This window comes from Ambystoma mexicanum, chromosome 2q (assembly GCF_040938575.1).
Source record: "Ambystoma mexicanum isolate Mex_15411 chromosome 2q, UKY_AmexF1_1, whole genome shotgun sequence".
NCBI lineage: Eukaryota > Metazoa > Chordata > Amphibia > Caudata > Ambystomatidae > Ambystoma > Ambystoma mexicanum.
The window spans coordinates 217,898,083-217,922,321 of record NC_090924.1 but is presented as its reverse complement, the minus strand read 5'-3'; the positions used below and the strand labels follow the sequence as shown (position 1 = coordinate 217,922,321).

The following is a 24,239-nucleotide window of genomic DNA, read 5'->3' as shown; positions in this document are numbered from 1 at the left end:
ATGTGTAGTTGCTCTGCAAGCAGAGGGAAACATACAAAAAGACAATGCTGGCGTTCAACGCTCTATTCACACCTAACACCACATAGAGACAAATTGGTGAGTGAATTATTGTAACGTTTTTCTCCTGGGTACAAAAGAGAGAGATCTGTATGCCTGCAAATGTTCAATATGTGGGGTTAGAAAAGTTGTATGCCAACAAATAACCTTCTAGTTGAGTTGAGGTCTACAAGAAAAACCACATAATGTAAGACTAACAGCAAGCATGCCCCAAATGATTTAGGCTTTATGTCCACATGTGCTTTTCACTCCCGTTTACAAGTGTGTGAATTGGCCTTGTGTCGCATATTCATAGTTTAAACACCACATCTTTCCTCCCACCCCACTAACCAGCATGCCAAAGAACAAAACCTACAATGAAATATAAAGTTCACAAAAGAGTTATGTAATATGACTTACCCGACACAGGTATGCTCTTGCATAGATTGCAACCAACGGGTCGCCAATGCCTCTAATCATTGATGTTAGACGCTGTAGGCACTCTGCGAATCCCCTAACAAAATTAAGAGCAAGATTAACATACCTCTAAATCACTTGTGCTAACAATGATTAATGATAAAAATTAAAAGCATTCCACATCTGCTAAAACGTATTTTACAAAAAGAGCAGTTATTGACAGTACAAACATTTTACACTGAGCAAGTGTATTCAAATAGAACGATTTTGTTTATGCATGAAGAAGTTCTTTAATGCCAAATATTACAATAATTCAAATGAGGCAAATGAGACATTAATAAAACACCAACGGTGCTGGTACAACTAATTGGCTGTTAAGAGTTAAATCTTGTGTTTTAGTAATGTCTGTAATCATAGCGATCACGCATAGCTCCAATAATAGCATGGAGAGTGGTCAAGGCTTAGTCTCAGGAGAGGTGAGTGGGGTCAGGGGTCCACAATGAGTGCACACAGTGAGGCAATCAAGGATTACACTTAGACGGGTAAGACAGGTAAGTATATACAATCTTTTTTATTATTGGCCAAAGGGCACACTAAAAAAATGAACAGAGCAGGTAATACTATCACACAATACTACTAATGAACAAGTTAATTACCCCTGGTAACGTTCTTTCGACTGGATGTTCCTCCCACGTATTGCTGATCAGTGATATCTCCTATATCCAACTTCAGCTGCTTCGGAAACAATTTTTGTCAGAGGGTGCTGTGCGTCGATGTGGTCGACGCGTTGTCCCTTGAGGGCCTCCGTCTCGAGGATAACGTCATCGAAGGTATATATGGAACGTCCAGCACCCATTGGTTTCAGTTCTGTTTTTTCTTACAGTAGAACTACCAGCATTAATGTGGTTTAGATCATACCAGACTCAGAAGGAGCGTAAATTGTAAATCACAGAAATTCTACTGCGGGGTAGGCTGGGAGAGGCGATGAGGAATATGTGGGCGGACGATCCAGTTGAAAGAACGTTACCAGGGGTAAGTAACTGGATCTTCGAATGGATTGTGTCCTCCCATGCATTTCTCATCAATGATAGACTACAAAAGCAGTATTAGTTTTGGCAGAGGGAGCACAAATTTTGCAATCAAGAATTGGTATGAACCGATTGAAGGACTGCTTTCCCAAAGCTTCCATCCTGACTTAAGGTGGAATCAAGGCACTAATGCTTTGTAAAAGTGTGAATGGTAGACCAAATAGCCGCTTCACAAATATCTTTTATTGAAACCCCTCTTTGAAGAGCAGAAGTAGTAGCCATGCCCCTAGTGGAATGGGCTCTCAAGCCTTCTGGGGGATCTTTCCCAGCAAGTCTGTAGCATTCAGTAATAGCCAATAAAATCCATCTGGTATAGGTTTGTTTAGTTACAGCCTGTCTCAGTCTATGACCAGTATATTCTATAAATAGTTAGTCATCTAAACAAAACTTTGACATTATTGAAACTCAGAGACCTTCTTGGGTCAAGTCTGTGTAACCTTTCCTCTTCCTTGCCAGGATGAGGTGGTGGGTAAAAAGTAGGTAATACTAACTTTTGTCCCAGATGAAAATGTTATATAATCTTTGGTAGGAATTAAGGCTTGATCTTAAGTCCTTATAAAAAACCATAAAAGGTGGTTTAGAAGATAGTGCCTGCAACTCTAAATATGGGATACATTACTCACCGTAATCGTATTTCTGATGCTTGTATCTGCTTAGATTCACATGCTGTGCATAGGCCGACATCTAGTGGAAGCTGCGGAGTATTACAGTTTGTTTTTCGAAAGTCGAAAATGGGCGTCGACACAGGCGTGCCAGTAATACTATCCCTAGTGTGACGTCCACTGTACCCAAGATCCCTCACGCGTGTAGGATCCTCAGATTGTATTTTTTCTGACATGAGGAAGCATGAGGAGTAGCGTGAGTACAGATAATCCAAGCAGATAGACAGAAAGGTAAGACTACAAGCAATCATGCGCCTTCTCTCGGAGGGGAGGAAGGGTGGGTCGCATGTGAATCTAAGCAGATACAAGCATCAGAAATACGATTACGGTGAGTAATGTATCCCTTCTGAGGCTTGTGGAATCTGCTTAGATCACATGCTGTGCATAGATTAGCGAGCAGTACCAGAAGAAGGAGGTGGGATGTGAGAAGGGTCATGAGCAAACAGGTGTCTTAGAACCGCTTGTCCCACTTGTGTATCTGTCTTGGAATGAGTGTCAATGCAGTAATGCTGAGTAAAAGTGTGAATAGAGCTCCAAGTAGCCGCTTTGCAAATGGTGTCGAGGGGAACATTTGCAATGAAAGCCAGAGTGGCACCAATGCCTCTAGTAGAGTGGGCCCTTGGCGTAAAAGGCAGAGTCTTTTCAGAAAGAGAGTAACACAGCTGTATACAGTTGATAATCCACTTCGAGATAGCGCCCTTAGAGACGCGATCCCCCTCTCTGCCTGTAGCTACGGAGACAAACAGTTGATCTGTTTTCCTTAGCGGTCTGGTTTTATTTACATAGTATAGGACCGCCCTACGCACATCTAGGGTGTGTAGTTTCACCTCAGCCGAGCTTTGCGGGTTCTGGAAGAAAGTCGGAAGCTCGATGGACTGGTTTACATGGAACTTGGATATGAATTTAGGTGAGAACCTAGGGTGTGTGCGTAAAACCAGTTTGTCCTTGTGGATAGTAAAGAAAGGATCCTGCACTGACAGAGCCTGAATTTCACTGACCCTTCTTATGGAGGTAATGGCTACTAAGAAGGCCGTTTTATAAGTCAGGTGTGTGAGACTACTTTTATGCATGGGTTCGAATGGGGGTCCCATGAGCTTAGCTAGCACCACGTTGAGGTCTCATCCTGGCGGTGGGTTCGAAATAGGAGGGTGAAGTCTCTTTACTCCTTCCATGAAGGCTTTAACCACTGGTACTTTCCACCACGAGACCTTGTTATGGGATGTGGTGTAAGCCGAGAGGGCTGCCAGGTGTACTTTCAGCGAGTTAAAAACCAACCCTGCATCCAGCAGGTGGAGCATGTATGTCACAACGTTGGAAGGAGTGCAATCAACCGGGTTGATTTGTTTATTCTGGCACCAGATAACGAATCTTTTCCACTTATCAAAGTAACAGTGCCTTGTATTTGGTTTCCTGGACTCCTTTAGAATGTCCATACACCTCTGTGGTAATTTGAGATGTCCAAACTCTATGACTTCAGGAGCCATGCTGCTAGGTTCATAGAGTTGGGTTCCTGATGCACTGTTTGACCCTGTTGCTGGGACAGTAGGTTGTACCAGGCTGGGAGTCTGATGGGTTCGCACACCGCCATCCTGCGTAGGTGTGGAAACCATGGTTGTCTCGCCCACATGGGAGCAACTAGGATGAGCGTCATCGATTCCTTGTTCATCTTGTACACCACCTTCCTGATGAGAGGAGTTGGTGGAAAAGCGTACGCAAACATCCTTGACCAGTTCATCCATAGGGCATTCCCTTGGGAGTCCGGCTGGGGGAACCTGGATGCAAATCCTGGGCATTGTTTGTTTTCGCGTGTGGCGAATAGGTCTATAGTGGGGAAACCCCACTGAGAGAAGAGATCTTCTACTACGTCTCTGTGAAGGACCCATTCGTGTTCTTCTGGGAGGGAGTCTCTGCTTAGAGCATCCGCTAGGGAATTGAGCTCCCCTGGAACATGTTGCGATGACAGGAAGATGTTCCGTCTGAGTGCCCATATCCATATTTTCTGGGCAAGCTTGGACAGATTTGGCGAACGAGTCCCCCCTTGCTTGTTCAGATAGAACATGGCTGTCGTGCTGTCCGTCCTGATCTGCACCGACAAGTTCAGTAGATGGGGCTCGAACGCCCTTAGCGCTCGGAATACTGCCAGAAGCTCTAGCATATTGATGTGGTTCTTGGCTACTGAGTGAGACCAGAGACCCTGAGCTGTGTGGTGGAGATGGTGAGCTCCCCACCCAGTCAGGCATGCATCTGTAGTCACCACGGCTTGTACTTCGGGATCGTAAAAGGGTTTCCCCTTTGCGAGATTCTCTCTTGTCCACCAGTGTAGGCTCTGTACGAGTGTTGGCGAAACGACCACTAGATCGTCCCAATGACCACTTGCCTGAGACCACTGTTTCGCCAACCATTCCTGCATGGGACGCATGCGCAGACGCGCGTGGGGGACCAGGTAAATGCATGACGCCATCATGCCCAGTAACCGCATAGCTTTGCGTACTGTTATCTGTTGACCTGACTGATAATGCGGAATTTGCAGAAGTATATTCCGAATTCTCTCTTCCGAAGGGAAGGTCAATCCTTTCTGAGTATCTAGGATACCTCCTAGAAACTGTTTTGAGGTGCTTGGCACCAGACTTGACTTTTTCTCGTTGATGGAGAAGCCTAATTCGTGGAGGAGGTCGATAGTCCTTTGAATGTTTGACCTGCAAATTCCTGGGGTTTCCATCGTTATGAGCCAGTCGTCCAGATAAGGGTACACCGGGATTGCTTCCCTGCGTAGGTGTGCAGCCGCCACCGCCAGTACCTTGGTGAATACCCTTGGTGCTGAAGCTATCCCGAAGGGCAGTACCTTGAATTGGTAGTGGCGACTGTCCACCTTGAAGCGCAAGTACTTTCTGTGCGCTGGGAGCATGGAACTATGAAAATAAGCATCTTTCATATCCAAGGTTGCCATGTAATCCCCCTTTTTTAGGAGGGGGATTACCTCTTGTAGCGTGGTCATACGGAATTTTTGGGGCTTGACATACTTGTTGGCAGGCCGTAAGTCCAATACTGGGCGCATTGTCAAATCTTTCTTTGGCACAAGGAAGTAAGTTGAATAGATACCCTTGTTTACCTGGTGTCCTGGGATGAGTTCTATCGCGTCCTTTTCTAGCAGAATGGCGATCTCCTCGAGAAGGATCTTTTGATGCTCTAGGGAGTGCACTCTTTGTCGTGGAGGATGATTCCGGGGACGCTGCAGTAGTTCTATACAATATCCTGCGGATACTGTTGACAGCACCCATCTGTCTGAGGTGATCCCTTCCCAAGCCTGGGTGAAGGTGGAAATGCGTCCCCCTACTGGGGTTGCGTGGCAAGGGACCCTGAACTGAGCGTCACTGTTTTGGTGGAGGCGTGCCACCTCCCTTGTTGGGGCTGCCTCTGCCTCTTCCACGACCTCTCTTGTTACCCCTGCCGTAACTCTGGGTAGACTGCGGGTTGTTATTCCATTGTGTACCTTGTCCCTGGGCATAGTTGCCTCTTTGTGAATTTTGGCCGCGTGGGCGACGAAAATTATTGTTCCCCCTCTGGTTAGGGGGTTTGTTGGTAAGCTGGCCAAGGGATTTGAGAGTCTCATATTCATCTTTGGCATTTTTAAGTGCGTCTTCGACCGCTTTCCCAAACAATAGGTCGGGTTCCACTGGCTTGTCTATTAAAGAAGCCTGGGTTTCTGTCTTGAATCCCGACTGCCGTAACCACGCATGTCTCTTGATAACAGTACCTTCTGCTATCAATCTCCCTGCGTTGTCAGCGGCGTCGAAAGTCGCTTTTAAAATGCAACCAGACACGGCTCTCCCCTCTGCTGAGATCCGAGCCAGCTGGCCCTTTAACGGTTCTGGAGCAGAGGCAATGAGCGCCGCGACTTCTTCCCATTGATGGCAATTGTAACTAGCCAACAGGGTGGTGGAATTCGCAATCCTTGCTTGGTAGGCGGACGTTGAGGCTACCTTTCTGCCAAACCCGTAAAGTTTTTTGCTCTCCTTATCGGGAGGAGCTTCTGATGAAGATAAGGGCGTGCCAGCCCTTTTTCTAGTGTTGGTCACCACTAGGGAATCTGGTTTAAGATGTCCCCTTATATACAGAGGGTCAGACTGGGCTGCCCGGAAAATCTTTTCAATTCTGGGGTTGACAGCTCTGGTGAGGTTAGGATTCACCAGGGAAGGATCTATTCTTCGTTGGATGGATTTGAGGATAGGGATGGTCTGAGCGACCGGTCTTCTCTCTCCTACAAACTCCTCCGCGAAGTCCCTTTCCTCCTGTACACCGTGGGTGTCGATGTGGAAGTGTTCCGCTGCTCGAGCGAGAACCTCGTTGAGGAGGGGCTGGTTATCAACTGGAGAGTCAGTAACTGGGGCTTCGCTTTGTACTGGGGAATCTACTCTGTAAATTTCCTGCTCATCTTCTCCCTCCTCCAGGTCCTCATCCTCTGCATAGTAATCTGTGCCGGTTTGTTCTTCCATAATTTCAAACTCCTGGTCCTCTTCAGGGAAAACTTGTCCCTGGTAACTGGGGAGTGGAGTAGAATATGGAGTGGAGTAAGGCTGAACCTCGAAGGGTTCAGGTCTTTCGACCCGGGGCTTTTTACTTAGCGGGATAGGATCGGAGGAGCCTGAGGGTGTGGCCCCTTGAGGGTTATATGAAAGAAAGTGTTCTGGGTTCTTATCATAAAAATCAGCCAAGGAAGACATCCTAGACATAACCCTGTCTATGTCTTCACTGGACCATTCCCTGGAACAGGGTATTACTTTAGCAGGAGATGATTTATGGGACTTTTCAAGGGTAGACTTGTGTTTACTTGTCTGCCTAGGGTGAGAGGATGGCTTTACAGGGGTGGAAGGCTGTGCTTTCCGCTGTTTCCCCCCCTCCCCGTGCGTGGAAAAATGTTTTCCCTGTCCCTTGGAGGCCCCAGAGATTTTCGACGCCTGGCGCCGAGGGTCTGGAGAGGTATCTGTGTGCTTCGGGCGTGGGGCCTCACTGGTGTTAACCGCGGTCTCGGTATCTTGGAGCGCGGCCTGGGGGTGGAAGTCGTCTTCGTCTCCCGACGATCGAACTTCCGTTAATGTGTGTAGCGAGGCACTCTTGGCAAGAGTGGATGATTGCCTTGCGTCGTGAGGTGATCTCGATCGAGAGCGCCCAGAGGACACCGAGTCGGACCGTTCTTTTTGTGCCTCTTTCCGGGAAGTCGACGTCGTCGAGGTCCGGTTGGTCTTAGTGTGTTTAGTGTGTGTTAGGTGTGTAGCGCTTGCGTCGCCGGGGGTCTTCCCCATAGCCGCCCTGCCGGACGACCTTCCGAGGTCGGGGACCTGCGCTCGCCGGCTGTCTTTCGACGCCATAATGCCCTCGCCGTCCGAAAGTACGGCGTCGCTGCCATCGCTGAAGGCGCCCTCCGCTGCCATGGCCTCCTGCCTGGCGTGGTGGGCCCAACGCTTTGTCGAACGGTCCTTAAGTGTCTTAGGTTTAAACCTACTACACGCTCTGCAGTTCGCTTCGGGGTGATCCCTCGGCAAGCAGAGATTGCACGTGGCGTGCCTGTCGACCCAAGGGTATTTGCGATTGCACTTGGGGCAGAATTGAAAAGGGGTACCCTCCATACGCACCTTAAGGCAGCGGGCTGCTAAGTGTAGGAATATATAAAATGTAACTATATATCAAGAGTGAAGAGTATGTACCACCCCCCACTCTCCCTACTTGTAAGGGCCGAGGCCAGCGGCCTACTAGGCCCGGGCAGAGGCCAGCGGCCTTCCGAGGCCCAGATCCGTCGTGCAGCAGTCGACGGTCGATGACTTCTCCAGCCGTCGTCGAGGTTGAGGGTCGACGTTGGGGTGGGGAAGGGAATGAATAAGAATTATAATTATAATAACAGCAAAAGTATGGCTAAGGCCAGGGAACTCCGCAAGATGCTTCCGACCAGTATGGCGGAAAAAAACAATCTGAGGATCCTACACGCGTGAGGGATCTTGGGTACAGTGGACGTCACACTAGGGATAGTATTACTGGCACGCCTGTGTCGACGCCCATTTTCGACTTTCGAAAAACAAACTGTAATACTCCGCAGCTTCCACTAGATGTCGGCCTATGCACAGCATGTGATCTAAGCAGATTCCACAAGCCTCAGAAATATATATATAGTTTGATATAAACATAGTAACTTACAGACTTGCTCTCACACACCCCAAATCCCCCCACCTCTTCCCCGGCCTATGTCATACACAATGGTTACCTACCTCACAACTCTATTCCTGAACGACCACATTGGCAGCTGTCTTTTCCTGTATGGGTGTGTTCTCCACGTCTATAGCGCCCCGGTCAGAAGTGGCCAAATCCGCTTTCAATTGCCTCCAAACATCCACCACCCCATCACCTTGTTCCGTGTCCCGACTCACTGCTTCTTGCCATACCATGGGCTGTGCGTTTGCCCATTTTAGCAGGTCCGTCCACCATACCTGCACTACTGGCCTCGTATGTGCCTTCCATCCCATCGCTATCTTGCATTTCACAAGTATAGATGCCAGATCCATAAGCTTACTCACATGTCCTGCTGTTTGGGCCTTGTGAAGCCCCCCAGCAAACAAGCTAGGGGGGATTCAATGCCCAGGGTAATATCAGCCCATGCCAAGGCTTAGGCTACCTCCCGCCAGAATCCTCTGATTTCTGTGCAGGCCCAGAACATATGCACCAGATCTGCATTGATCTCTCCACACATTGGGCATGATTGTCGTGCTGCTGTCTGGCTGAACTTAGCTATTCTGTTCGGGGTCAGATATACTCTATGGGTCACGTATAATTGGATCAATTGTAAACACGCATTTCGAGAAACCTTTTTATGATACGCCACAGCTCTAGTCTACATTGCCTCGGACATTGGTTCCTGAAAATCCGCCTCCCAACCTCGCCTGCGCTAGCACATCCCCCACCTTGGACATCAGTAGCTCATATTTCCTTGAGACCTCATGACCTCCTTCTGATACATCATAATTGTAATTGTTTATTCATTTATAGTGTGCGCCGGGCCGGTGGGCATCTGGGCGCAGAGCAGGTTACAGTGTTACATAAGATATATGCAAAAATTGCAGCAAAAGCAAAAAATTACAGGGTATATATACAATGTGCAGAAATATACAGGTGAGGGAATAAATGTACATATATACAATAGATATAATAGTTAGTGTCTTAGTTTCTTAGTCATAGAATGTCTCTATCGCCTCGTCTAACTGCAAAGGTGCCTCGGCCTCTGGCCATCTGCGTCTGAGATTCCTTAGAAGGCAGGAATACGTGAGGTGTTGCCCCCGGTTCACTCCAGTGTCCTCTGCTAGTTCCCCAAGCTCCCTGGGTAACCCTTCCTTTAGCACATATCCCACTGTCGCCACTCCCCTTGGTTACCAGTACCTTCCTCACATTTATCAGTTGCTTGTCCACCCCTTGCAGCATAACTAGCAGGATCTGAGGGGAATATAGCGTGGTGTTCCCCAGCAACTGGCAGGCCCTACGCCACATTACACACCCCAGCTTCAGCAACAAGGACGTTCGAGTTGCACCAGGGACTTTTATCCATATCACTTTTTTCAAAAAGAATGGAGCGCTGACTGCCCGCAGCAACCGCGATTCTAGTGTTTGCTCATCACACAGCCATTTGGCCACAAATTGCAACTGGCTAGCAACAAAATATATTTAAAAATTAGGCACCTTTATTCCCCCCCAGTTCCTACGTGTTCTGAAGCTTCCATAATGCCACCCTGCACCTCGAATTATGCCATATGAAGCTCCTACATATAGCATTCAGCCTCTTGAAAAATGTTTTTGGTACTGCTAACGAGACATTTGCAAAATAATGGAGGAGTCTCGGTAGCACCACCATCTTCAGCAATGCCGCCCGCCCCACCATGGACAACGGTAATCTAGCCCAAAACGACATGGAGTTCTCCATTTTGTCTAGTGCCCTGACCGTATTCTGTGCGTGTTCTGCCTTAGGATCATGATAAATGTCCACAACCAGGTACCTAAATGTGTCTGCTTCCCATTTAATTGGTAGCACCGGAAAGGTGTGCACAGGCTTGCCAGCGTAACCCCCCAAAGGGAAGAGACTTGACTTCTGTGGGTTGATTGTTATGCCTGACAAGGCCGCATAGCGCTCCAACACATCTAGGGTGTATTGCAAATTTGTCTCGGGGTGCTGCAAATACAGAAGCATATCATCCGCATACAATGAAATCAGATGCCGCCCCCCCCCCCCCCCCCCCCGGTGTGACTATGCCAGCCTCCCCATATTCTTCCAGTAAATAGACCACTAATGGCTCCAACGCTAAAATGAAAAGCATTGGGGACCACAGACATTCCTGCCTCGTGCCCTTGCTTAACTGCCATTGCTCTGAGATGATCGTGTCTGTTTTAACCCCCGCTATCTGTTCATTGTACAGCAATCGCACCCACCTGATGTACGTGGGTCCAATACCGAACCTCTATAGTACCACTAATAGCCAAGACCATCTGACTGAGTCAAACGCCTTGACTGTATCCAGTGACATTACTGCCAACTGTTGCAATCCATTATGTGGTGTAATCTTCTCAGGTTATTGGTAATATTTCTGTGTGTGGGGGACATATCCCATTTGTTCTGAATATATAAGCTTGGCGATGGCCGGCTTAAGCCTGTTTGCCATAAAGCTGTAAGAATCTTCCCCTCTTGATTCAGTAATGAAAGGGGCCTATATGAGCCACAGTCTGTGACCGGCTTGTTTAGTTTAAGCAGGGGAACAATTATCTACTCTCTCAAAGACCATCGGCAACGTGCCCATATTCAGTGCTTCGTTCATCATTGCTAGCAGTGGAGCCAGGACTTCCGCCCTATATTGTTTATAGAATTCACTGGGAAGGCCATCCGCGCCTGGGACTCAACCTGTCGGTAGTTTCTTTATCACATAATCTAGTTCTTCTATGGTGATAGGGCTTTCTAGGCTGTCTTTCTCATCCATGTTTAGCCTGGGGAGTCTAATCTCTGACATGTTACACTCCAAGGCTTCCTCATACAATGGTTTATAATAATCATAAAAACATTTGTTCACCCCATCCTGCGTTTCGCACAATACACCGTCACTTCTCACAATCTCTCTAATGGTCTCCCGTTTACTCTCATTTCAACAAAGCCAAGCTAACAGGCGCCCGGCTTGTCCCCTTCTGCATGCTGTCTCTCCACATATTTATTGTATCTCAATTTACTTAGCCTGTTCCAGTGTTCTCAACATTCTTGCTGCAGGTGAGACATCTCCTTAGCCTCCTCTAGGGACTGATCTCCTGCTTGCTCTATGGCTTCTAGTCTGTCTTCTGCTTTCTGTAGATCCTGTGTAATGACATATTGCATCCCTTTTGATTTTGCCATAGCCGCCCCTCTCACCACTACTTTAAAGGCCTGCCACAGTGTACCTGCAGAGTCCACACTGCCTGTATTATGCTCGAAATATTCCTTCACCTCCTTCCTCAGGTGTTCCCGAAACACTGCATCCTTAAGTGCCTCGCCCCTCAGTCTTCATGCCGGCATCCTAACTCGAGGGGAAAGAACTGCACGTAACCAAAAGAAGGGCATGGTCTGAGAGGACTTAATATTAAGCCCTTATGAACTCTCCCAAAGCTTCTTTTCCCGCAAACACTTAATCTAATCTCCTGTAGAGGGTCTTGAGAGCCGTTTAATGAGAGTAAACTCTGCCCAGCGGGCACAGCATCCTCCATACGTCGGCTAACTGAAATGCATGTAATAGCGTGTTTAGAGCTTTTGCTGAGGAGGCCGGATGAGTGAATTTGCCATCTGATCTAGCCATTGTAGGGTCCAGCATAGGAGTTAAAATTACCCCCCATATTAACACACTATCCCTGTACAAACCTATCTTGGGTTATAGGGATCTAAAATAGGTTGCTGTGTCATGATTTGGAGGATACATATTAATAAGACATTTTTTCTTGTTTTCCACCATTCCCCGTAACACTATCATCCTGCCATCCGTGTCCAGGAAGGTCTGAAAGACCTTGAATGGGACTGTCGGTGCCACCCATATTAGGATCCCTTTGGCATATGCTGAATAGGTTGAGCCCAAGGTCACCCCCCCCGCTTCCTTGTCAAAGTATCTTGCCTTTCATTAGAAAGATGAGTTTCTTGCAAGAGAGCTATATGTATTTGTTCGCTTTTCAAATATGCCATTACCCTGTTTCTCTTAATGTAGCTGTTCAGGCCCCTGATATTCCAGGTTGCTAATTTAAGTTCCCCCATCCCGTCGAATGGCTCCCTTTCTCACCTCCCACCCGTTGCAATCTCTAGTCCACTTGTGTGCGTATCCGTAGGCCAACTCCCCTCCAACTACCCCAACTCCCGTCCCTCCTCCCTTCCCAACAATTGCCCACCTCTGCATTAGGTGCTCAGGCTTCCCTGTATCTCACCCCGACCCCAGGTACCAGTACCAGAGATCAGGGTGCAGAAGGAGGATACGTAATTGCTAGTATCCCAACTAATCTAGTATGGGGTATAGGCTGATTCCTCCTTGTGCAGTCCTCGTAAGGTCCAACACTCGTGGTTCCTGCTTGTTAAACATTCCTGTAACAGCATTTACCTCTTTCCATTTTACAACTGTACACAATAATGTCTTGTGGACGAGTGACCGCATAATTACCCATTAGTTAGGCGTTAACCTCCTGTTCATCAATCTTGCCACTCGGCTGATCACCCGCCTCGTCCATCAGGTTCACTTCATCCATCAATTTACTCGCCTCTTCTGGAGTTTCGAAGAAGATAGCTCTGCCTTTGTATAGGATTCAATTTGACTGGGTACAGTAGCATGTATCTAATATTCGCACCACGCAACCTCCTCTTGACTGCCGTATAGCTCATCCTCTGCTTTTGGACCAAGAGCGTATAGTCTGGGTATGCCGTGATGTCGGCCGAGGCTCTTCTGATCGTGCCGCCCTTGCGAAAATGTTCAAGGATCTTCTCTCTAGCTTTATAGTTCAGTATCCGGGCTATTATCGACCGAGGTTGAGCTCCGGGTGGGCGGCCTTATCAGAGCTCAGTGTGCTCGCTCCACCGTGAAGCCATGCGTGAGGGCACCCAGGCTTATTTCCGGCAGCAGGATAGTCTCAATGAAGTCAGATGGTTTTGCACCTTGCTCTCCTTCCGGGAGCCCAATAATGTGCACATTGTTCCTCCTGGCTCATCCCTCTGCTTCCTCTGCCCTGTTTTCCAGGTTCCGTATTTGTTGTTGCAACACAGAAATTTCCTTGGTATTTTCCATGCAGTCTTTCTAATTTATTTACACCTCCCTTTCCAAAGTGCTTGTGCATTCTGCCAACAAACGTACATCCTGTCTCAGGAGGTTTACAACGATACTGATCGCGTCTATCTTGAATTCCCATGACGATTTTAAGGCTGCTATGGCATTCAAGATTTGCTGATCTCTGCTCACGGGGGCTTCTGCTCCCTGGATTACTCGAGCCGTTGTCTTCATGGTGTCCGATGCTTGAGCCGGCTTCGCAAGCATGTCTACGGAGGATTGTCTCCCTTTGTTTTTGTTGGCTTTGGATGACATGACTGCCTCAAACAGTGTCACTGCGTTCCTCGACTTCTCAGTGGGCCTGAGCGCTATTGCACCCTCGGGGGCATGTGGAGTGGGTCTTCTCTGTGCTTTCCTGGGGTTTTGTACCTGCGCCTCCGACTTCCAATCTGTGTTTATCCATCCGCATGCTCCCCCCACCTGGGCCCTTCGTAAGCACAATCTCAGTGTCCCCTATCCCAAAATTAACCTTAGAGTGCTCTTTCGTCTTGTACAGTGCTTCTTGTGGTGTCACCACCCAATTGCGCAGCCGAAAATACCAGTGTGTGTCTCCTCCAGCTCGGGGCCAAGTTCTTCAGGGGAAGGTTATTTCCCTCAGCTGCTCTTGCTCACAACACTTCTCCCGCAGGTCCACGTGTCTACCACTGAGACCCTACCTGCTACCATCAGTTTGTACCCCACAATGGACAACACATGTTCAGTATCTGCACTCCTGGCCCACTATCCGTACACATTCGTCTGTTTGCTCCTCTGACTGGGCCCTGCGCAGGTTTAGTTAGGTTGTCTCCAACAATCCTCCTATGTGCCATGGGGTGCACCACCTTTTGTTTAAAGCCCTCCTTTGATGTCTCCACTTGGAATCAGCTCCATCAGACACTATGCATGTCTCCACAGGTTACGGGTTACCAGTTCTTGTAGGAGGGCTTGTTACTACCCGCTGTGCACTCTGCTACACTTGTTTCCAGAGCGCACGTGTCCCCTTTAGGGTCCCTGCACCCTCCTAATCCCTTTGAGGACTTACTGCACCTCTCCCCATTTGTCTGCTCTGCCGACTTCTGGCTTATGTGTTTAGTCCGTTGGTTACAATGCTCTGATCTTGTGCAATTCTGTTTAGGTCGATCTCAGAGAGGCTACGATTTGCTATGCTGTGCTGTCCGTAAGACCTCTTTCTTACATCTGGTAACGGCCATAGGCAGGTCAGTGCAGTCGCCATCGGCTCTCCGTTGGTACCGTTCACTTATCTTGAAGCCTTACAGTACGCTCCGCCTCTCCCCCACACTCGTTCGATTACTTCATTGGGTCTGTCTATGTTGAAACCCACACACCTTTCAAAATTAGCTTGCACTGTGCCATCCAATCCCCCTCTCAGGCTGCGGTGGAAGCTGCTCGGCGCATGGTGTTCAACACCAATGTGTGGTTTTCTAACTCTCCGGATCTTGCTCTGTGCGCCTCTCGCATGGGCTCTACAGCGAGGGCCCAGTTCCTTGTCTGTTCAGTGACACGTCCTCGTCTGTAACCGCAACTCATCCCCTTCAATTAATCTTGCTGCTGGAGTGAAAGAGCATTACGATGGCTTGTCTGCTCTTTGCAAGCTTTCGATCCGCTACCGCCCGCTGCCTCGCATAATATATTTCTGTGTCAGCTCTCTTCTCCCTTCTTCCCCATCTGCTGTTACTATGTATCCATTGTCAGGTAGACGTTTCGCATTGTCTGCCTACAGCAGCGGATGGCTTGAGTATGCACAGTGCTCTCCGGTCACTCGCCGAGGCTTGCAGGCTTCCGGATAAGAGCTGTTGCCCCGTCTATTCCAGTCCATATGACGTACAGCCCCCTCTGTTTGCCAGTGCCTCTGTATCATCTTTGCCAATTCCGAAAATGGAGATTGCTTCCGTCTTTCGCTCTAACGTCTGTGACCGTCCTTGTCCCTGCGGGGGGATCTTGCACCCGCTGGCTATGTTCCACTCTGCTGGTCCTCAGCTAGCCCAGTGGGGCTCATCTATATTGCCAGCCGTCCGCTGACCTGGCTTTACCCAACACTCGTTCATTGCACTACGTTCATCTGGTCCTTTGTTCGGATGCATCCGCCATTTTCTTTAGTTCGCAGTCCGCAGCACCAGCACTTCTCCTGCTCGCATTCAGTGTCCCGTGCTCTGGCAGCCTCCCATGTATTTCATCAGGATCTTTCTGGATCAGCAGGATCCCATGAAATCTCATCCTATCGCATGGCACTGTAGCCACGCCCCCTGCCCTACGGGCTGATGTTAACGCTAACAAGATGGTTTTGAATGTTAGTAGCCTTACAATGCATGAATGGAGTGGTTCAAATGGTGCACATATGAGAAATTTCAAAACAAGATTAAGGTCCCAAATAGGAACTTGAAAAGGGGATGGAGGGAGCACGTTTGTGAGTCCCTTTAGAAATTGTACTACAAAAGGTATTTTAAAATATGACGTTTCCTTAGGCGAGCACTTGAAGATGGAAAGCGCCGCCAAATAACCTTTAATGGTTCCAACCTGGAGCCCCAGATTGGCGAAATGCAGCAAATAACATCTGCAGTGTTTTGCATAGAAAAGAATCCACATTCTGATCCCTGCACCAGCTGCAGAATTTGTTCCAACGGCAGCAGTACAAAGACTTAATTGCTGGCCTTCTGTCCAAAAGCAAGATCTCCATTACATCCTCTGGGAAGTCCCAATCCTTGTATCTCAACCTCTCAGAAACCATGCGCGAAGGTTGAGCATGTTGACCTCTGGGTGGAGAACCTGACCCTCCTCTCGCAAGAGAAGGTCCTCACTTTGTGGAAGACGTTTTGGAGGGCAGATGGACATGTCCAGAAGGTCTGGGTACCACATCCTCCTGGCCCAATCTGGGGGAATTAGGATCATGGATTTGCCAAACTTTCTCAACCTCATGATCACATGAGGAATGACGGGGACTGAAGGAAACACGTACAGAAGTCTAAACTCCCAGTCCACTACGAACCTGTCCCCTAGAGTGCCTCTTAGGGGAAATTCCCTGGAGCAGAACAGTTCGCACTTTCGGTTGATACTGGTCGCGAACAGATCCATTTGACGGGTAGCCCAAAGTGTGAAGATCTCTTTAAGAACTTCCTGAGCTAGTTCCACTCATGGGAGACTGTGCTTTGCTTTCTCAGAGTGTTCGCCGCTGCGTTCTCCTCTTCGGCTAGGTGAACTGCTGATAGGGAGATTCCTTCTTGAATTGCCCAGAACCAGAGCTGCATTGCCTCTCTGCACAGTGGTAGTGACCCTACACCACCTCTCTTGTTGAGGTAGTACATGGCCAATGTGTTGTCCGTCATTATAAGGACAGTCTTTCAACATACAAAGGGCAGAAAGGCCTTCAGCGCTAGTCTGATTGCCCTCATCTCCAAAAAGTTGATGTGTAGTTTGGACTCCAATGGAGAGCAACGACCGCTGATTGTCAGATTGTTGGCGTGGGTTCCCGACCCCGTGAGTGAGGCATCCGTCACCACTGTTATCTACGGCCATGGCTGCCAAAAAGGTTCTCCCTTCAGAATGTTGTCCTCGCAGGCCCACCACAGGAGATCCTGCACGACCTTGTTTGGAACCTGAAGAAGGTCTGAGATGGTGCCCGAGAATTGGGACCATTGTGTCCTAAGAGCCCATTGAAGGGATCTCATTCTCAGGCGAGCCTCTGGCAGCAGGAAAATGCAGGATGCCATGAGGCTGAGCAACCTCAAGAAGTCCAAGGCTGGGAGACACTGGGCACTCTGAAATTTGGGGACCATCTGTAGAATGTGTTGAGCCTGCACCTCAGTTGGCGAGGTTTATCCCAAGGATGTATCCAGTATAGTCCTGATGAATTGGAGCTTTTGAGATGGTATCATGTGGGACTTCTTGTAATTGAGTGAGAAGCCCAGTTTGTGGAGACAGTGGCAGGTTACACTAAGATGATCCAGGACTTGTTCAGGAGAACGTGCCCTGATCAGTCAATCGTCCAAGTAGGGGTAGGCGTGAATCCTCCCCTCTCCTGAGACTCGCTGCCACCACTGCCATCAGTTTGGCGAATAACCTCGGACTGAGGTCAGTCCGAATGGCAGAACTCAAAACTGATAATGAGAACCGCCAACGGCGAACCTCGGGTACTTTCTGTGGTTGAGATGGATTGGCACATGAAAATAAGCATCCTGAGGGTCCAATGACACCATCCAATCCTGGAGCTCGAGGGTCTGAAGGATATGAGAAAGTGTGTCCATCTTGAACTTGTCCTTCCTGAGGAACTTGTTCAACTATCTCAAGTCCAAGATGGGTCTCAGTCCTCCGTCCTTCTTGGGGATTAGGAAATATGGAGAATACGATCTTTTGTTCCTCTCCATTACAGGTACTGGCTCTATAGCACTTTTCTCTAGCAGACTCAAACTTTCCTGCAAAAGGTACGGATCTGGAATCTTTAACAAATGGTTTCCTCATGGGATGATTCCGAGGTCTCTGAATGAAGGGAAGGCAGTAAACCTGGGCTATGGTTTTTAATGTCCAAGCATCCAAAGTAATGCCTCGCCATTCTTTCAGATGCTGAGACAGTCTGCCTCCCACTGGGGTGTCGTGATTCAAGACCTCAGAGAGGTTTTCAGGCAGCTGAAGCAGCAGCTGATGGTAACGATGCGCTGTTTGGGAGGGCTTTGCACCTCTCCCACCACGAGGGAATCTTCTTTGGCCTCTTTGACCAGCCATTCCTCTCGCTCTTCCAACTGAGGAGTAGAAGCAAAAGGTTCTACCCCTCCAAGAAGGTCCAGTGGTGTGAAAAGGCTTAGGCTGCCGCCTTCAAGGTCTGCAGCTTCTCAAGGCTTTCGTCAGCCTTGCTGGCAAAAAGATGAGACCTGTCAAAGGGCATATTAAGGAGTCTAGACTGAACGTCCGGTGCAAATCCAGACTTCCTTAACCATGCAAACCTGCGTATCACGGTGCTTCGCGCCATGGCTCTACTGATACCATCAGCAAAATCCAAACCTGACTGTAGAAACACACATGGCCTCTTCCCCATCTTTCACAATGACCTGTCATGGTCATCGGGCCGAGAACGCAAACATTAAAGGGCCACAAACACAGGGGCCCGGATGGACACAGTTCTGGCGCCTTTGGAGCCAGTTTTATGAATAACAGTAAGCAACAACATTTATTTGGGACAAGAATACATTTATTATGGACATAGCACCTCATTTTGGGTGCAAAGTGCATTTACCATGGGGAATTCCATCACTAATGCAGCCCCACGTGTACTCTTAGGTGTGCCTGCTGCTATTGGGTTGCCTTGCACGTGCTGACTCTCTAGGAGTGGCAGGGTGTGGCAGGCAAGCCAGGCCTAGTGGGCTTACCCACGATCGCAGCTATATAAGCTCCTCAGATCCCCGAGGCAGATGCTTCGTGTTATTCTGCACTTCCATGCAGCATAACGCTCACCGCCGCCTGGGATTAAATTTACCCTTGGAAATCCTGCTTCCTGCTTCATACTTACCACCTGGGGAATCTGCTCTTACCTATGCGCGTCTTCATTGATCCTGACATTCTTCTTCAAATCTTCCGGAACGCTGACATTTTCATCTTGGCACCGCAGCTCATCTTCAAATCTTCTGGGACGCTGAAATCTTTATCTTGGCATCGCAGCACAAAGCGCTCCGTCCACAACAGCAGCACCTGCAAGTAAAAACGGAAGGCAAGGTTAGACACTTAAAAGACACACAGTTTAAGGTTGCGCTACCATCGAACCTCATGCTTTTCCTTAAACCATCACTCACCTGTTGTCAGACATTGCGGTTTCATCCATCTTCCGCCCGGCCGCGTTCCGCGCTTCAGAGCTGCATTTCCACCTATTGGGAAGAAAACAGAAGAGAAAAACGTTACTCAGGAATTAACAACAATATTGAGAGCAATAACACCAAGACAGAAAATGAGAAGGGGAGAAGAGAAAACAGAAAGGGAAAGACATGAGACATTGAGAGACACTACCAACCAGAAGAAGCATAGTGGCAGCTGGACTGGATTATTACTTACCGGGGATCAGTGAAGGAACTAGGTCCCATCGACAAGCGGCCCTTTCAGAAGTAGCAGGATGGAGAGCTTATTTTCAATAATTAACAGGTGAGCCTTATGGCCGGTACATGCCCACACAAATCGCACCTTGGGTAGAAGGCTTTGAGAGGTACAATAGTCATCCATCAGCGCACTCACGTTTTCTCATATCCACGCAGAAGCAGTGTCATCAATTGCCGCCGCTCACAGCTTATCCGCAGAGGGAAAGACCTGACGGGGGTGATCAAAATCCTGGGAGGTTTGCAACCATGCCCCAACGCCTCCGCAGAGACCAGGTGAGCGTAACATGGCCCGGAAGCTATTTCTTTCTTCCCCTGCGGGAATATTTTCAGCCGTTATGGATATACAGTCACATAGGCTGAAGGTAAATTTTGCAAGTGCACATGTAGAGCTGGCTGACTTGAGAGCCATGCTCCCAGCAGAAAAGACTTTCTTTGACCAGGCTTTATAGTCTTTCCATCGAAAATTAACCATCACAAATTAAATTTATCGAAATAAATGCATCAAAAATAAATTAATCGAAATGCTATCTTTTCAATTACATGTACTTATCCATCGAAACCTGTCCATCGAGAATGCCAATATATTCGATGGAAATAGCAGATGTAAGAGTAAAGCACCCTATGTTATGAGGTGAGGCAAAGTGACAGTTCATACCGTTGCATTATCCATTTTATGCTGAGAAAGTCGAACTGATTACCGAAGCAAAGTCAGAGTACATCGTTAATTCACAGTATTGGTAAGCATTTTAATCTCTATAATAAGGTACAGCTAACGAAAAAAGACACCATAGTGATACAATATTAATGTTGGTTTCTTTGGTTTTACAGTCGATAAAAATCTCAGAAAGTATGGAATGTATTACCTCAAATATGGGGAAAAAGCAACTGGCTTATTTAGGATTCACACACAACCAAGAGAAACAGCTTAATGAATTTATATATTAGAAATGTACGGAATATTACAAAAGTAAATGCAAAGGACGTGCTATCAGTCACGAGGAAAGGGTAATTCAGCAAACTGATCACAATCATTTGCCAGATAGCACGCTGCTGCGATCTATGTGTGATCTGCAGATCGCAGGTTCAAATCCCAGCAAGGCCAACTCAGCCTTTCATCCTTCCAAGGTCGATAAATGAGTACCAACTTCGGTTGGGATGATATATGCATGTAAACATGTTCTCTGTAAAGCGCTTTGGCTTAAGGCGCTATATAAATAACACATCATTATCATTAACAAAAAAGAGCTAATGAACACAGAGAAGAGGCAAGCGGATCCGTCATAAAGCACGTGTGCACCATACTGCTGTTTCACGTGGCGGGACAGATGCCACAAATAAAAACAATTCAGAGACAAATAAACAAATAGAGGCAAAAAACAGACAAGTTTCCCAAAGTGCCAGAAATATTTAACAAAATTGAGATTCCAGTTGAGTTACAGATAATTGAGAAAAATGACAACTTCATGCTGTTCACTAAAGAAGTAAATGAACAAAAATTGCTGATGTTCGGTACAGCTAGAAACATGGAGTACCTAAAATATTCAAAAATCTGGCATGGGGGTGCAACTTTTAAAATATGCCCAAAACCATTCGGACAATTCTATAGCATCCATGGCATGGTAGAAGACACTCTTGTGCCATTAATCTATGTGCTGATGCCCAATAAAACAAAATACATGTATAAACATATTTTCAGGCTCATTTGAGACAATATTACTCCTAATTCACCATAAATCATAGTACTTGATTATGAAGTTCAGCAAATGAAAGCATTTTCAGAGACGTTTCAATCATGTCAAATCCAAACAATGAGACCTTTCAAATACCATTAAAAAAAATCATAAGGAAACAGGAACTGTGAGAGGAACACCCAACTCGCGAAAAAGAACTTCTAAAATGGCGATCACGTCATACGTATGACGTAAATATCAAAGAAATAGATGAAAATGCATTTATTCAAGTCACGAAAAGTTAACAAACCACGACATCTAGTGGACAAAAAAGAAAACGATTGGAAGAAAACTTTAAATGCTATAACAGTTACTTATTTAATATAAATGTGTAATATAAAAATTAGTTATTACAGTTGTAACAGTTATTCTTTAAAAGTTTGAATGTGTATAATTTAAATAAATCTAACCCAATGTTAAAAATAAAAATCGTTTCTATTTAAATCAAAATCCAACGAAATGTATTCAATGAAAGAGCATTTCGATGGAAAAGGCTTTCAATGAATACATTTAGTTGGATTTTAATTAGATTAAAGCATTTTCGATGGGTAGACTGGATACCGCATATAAACGCTTATCATCCGGATCAGCTGGAAAGGTCGAATAGGCAGCTTGTTTGGAGGTAGAGGGTGCTGCTTGTACCACCAGGCTTTCTGGGGTAGGGTGTTTAGACAAATAGTTTGGGTTACTACTTGACGGCCTATATTTTTTAGTCACATTTTTATTTACTGCCGTACTTGATTCTGGTGCTTCCCAGTTCGCACTTGCTCATTTTTGTAGAGCAACATGAAATGACAGGATTGGATCCCTTTGAGCACCTTTGTCCAGGATCTCAGTGAGGTCATCCTGTTCGAATGGGAAGGCAGGCCTGCTCCATCCAGGATAATCAATTACCTTGGTCATGAATTGCCTGTAAGAGGCATCTGCGTGATCTGCTGGGTCTGGCATGCCAAATTCCAATTGTGGAGCGGTGTGCACCCCACTGGCTGTTTGTAAATTATCACAGAGGTCCTGCATCCTAAATTCCTCCTATATAAAACTATCAGGAACATTAGGTGTGCCATATCGTAACCCAAAAGGAGTATTATTGTCATCTGATGGCTCATAGTCTTCATAAAATGACCTGCGAGATTTCAAAAAATCCTTTCTTGGCAATGTTTTAAAGGATTTTTGAATGTCCGCTGGAGGAGTCTATGGCTTCGATGGTTTGAGCCAGATACCGATGGAGTCGTCAACAAATTTGGTTTTGACGTCGATGAAGGTGGTGTCTTGAAAGCAGATGGTGTCGATGGTTTTGACTTTTCTGTGGACTTTGTACATGATGGACTTCGATGACGCGACACAGTCTTTGATGATTTTTCATCGACCCGAGGCCTCAACGGCTTTCGATGAATATCTGGCCTTCATCCCAGGATCAAGGGCATGCAAGATTTGTCTCTAGCCCTTTCCTTACCGGCTTCAGAAGGCACGGTAGGAGCATGGCCTACTTGCTTCAAGAGAGCTTGTTTCTCGAAAAATGTGATCGTTTCCTGTCTGAATGATTCCCATTCAGCCAGAGTCGAGGCCTTTGTAGGGCAAAGCTGGAGAGAGAGAGCACACTATGAGCACGGCAGACAGCACGACGAGGCGGCTGCCCAAGGACGACAGTTCAAGAGAAAGAGAAAGGCGGCGGGAAGCGAGAGGGTGGTGAGGAGAGAAGTGACCTTGCCCTTTTAATCCCAGACCAGCAGAATCTTAGTGGGGGAGAACCTAAGACTGCAGACAATAGCACAAGTGTGCAGCAGATGTCAACGGTAAAAGGAGCGTGTTGACGCTGATAAGCAGAAAGCCAAGCAGTTCATCACAGCCTTGAGGAGGACCGATAAAAGCCGGGCTGTGTTGAATGAGGAACGCAAAGTGGCAAGTTTGAACTACATTGAACTACGAAAGAACTGTAAAAGTGTTATGGGGAGACCAGCTGCAGAGGGAACCGGCATCAGGTGGGTGTCGCTCCGAAAGACTCTGTTCGATCCCTGTTTGAGGAAAACTACAGAAACCAGAAGGCCATAGGAGAGCCGCCAGAAGAGGTCAAAGTGGTTATACTTGAGGTCTAGTAAACTCCTCATACAATCGAAAGACTTTGATCCACAAACTTGAGAAACATGGAAGTGAATCCTGCATGGTGAAAGTAAAAGGGGAAGTGAATCCTGTAAACATTACCAGTGAAAGTGAATGTGAAGTTGGCAAGAGAAGGGGGCAAAGTCTAAAGACCTGAGAAACAGTGCGTCGACAAAGCAAGGAATGTCCACTTAACTGTTTGAAAAGATGTTGAGACGCTAAGGAGAAGTACACTGTCCCGCTGGTCATTTTGGAATCTGAGCACGACAGAAGCAGAAACCAAGAGACACTATAAGACAGGAGAAGTACAATGTCCTGCTTGTCAAGTAAGGGTCAGCCCCAGAAGAGGGGGCCCCAGAGGTGAGTAGTTATCACCCCGATCAAGTGAACACGAGAAAGGAAGTTAACAGCGAACTGTTGAACAGACTTTTGTGAGAACCATAGTAGGAAGACCTGCTGAAAGCCATAAGGAACCCGTTGGAGGGAGGCCAACAGTCGAGATGGGTCCGAGCCCGATTGAGGGAGATCCAGGGGTGAACTCATCACCCAAAACCCATTAAAAAGAGGAACTGTTTTTGAAGGGTCAGCCCCAGAAGAGGGGGGCCCAAGCGTGAAATCTTCACCCAACGTGAACTGCAAGAAAAGCTTTTGTGATTGTTTTGTAAATAACTCAGGCCCTCCAAGGCAAGAGACTTTCAAGAAGAAACAAGACTTGGCCATAGACGGTCCTGATTGCTGCCATTGGAACTGGTAATTCGTGCTGGGAAAGCTCGAGTGTTTGCTGTGCTCCAAGCTC

General features: G+C 47.3%; 1 protein-coding gene across 3 annotated transcripts in view; it reads right to left on the bottom strand.

The window, feature by feature from the left end:
- VPS35L (VPS35 endosomal protein sorting factor like) overlaps window positions 1-24,239 on the bottom strand; it is a 1,734,364-nt gene that overhangs the window by 1,113,542 nt on the left and 596,583 nt on the right. For all 3 annotated transcript variants that reach the window (XM_069647157.1, XM_069647156.1, XM_069647158.1), the window contains exon 12: window positions 457-550. In XM_069647157.1, coding sequence (XP_069503258.1) covers window positions 457-550 — 94 coding nt within the window. The remainder of the gene's footprint in view (window positions 1-456; window positions 551-24,239) is intronic.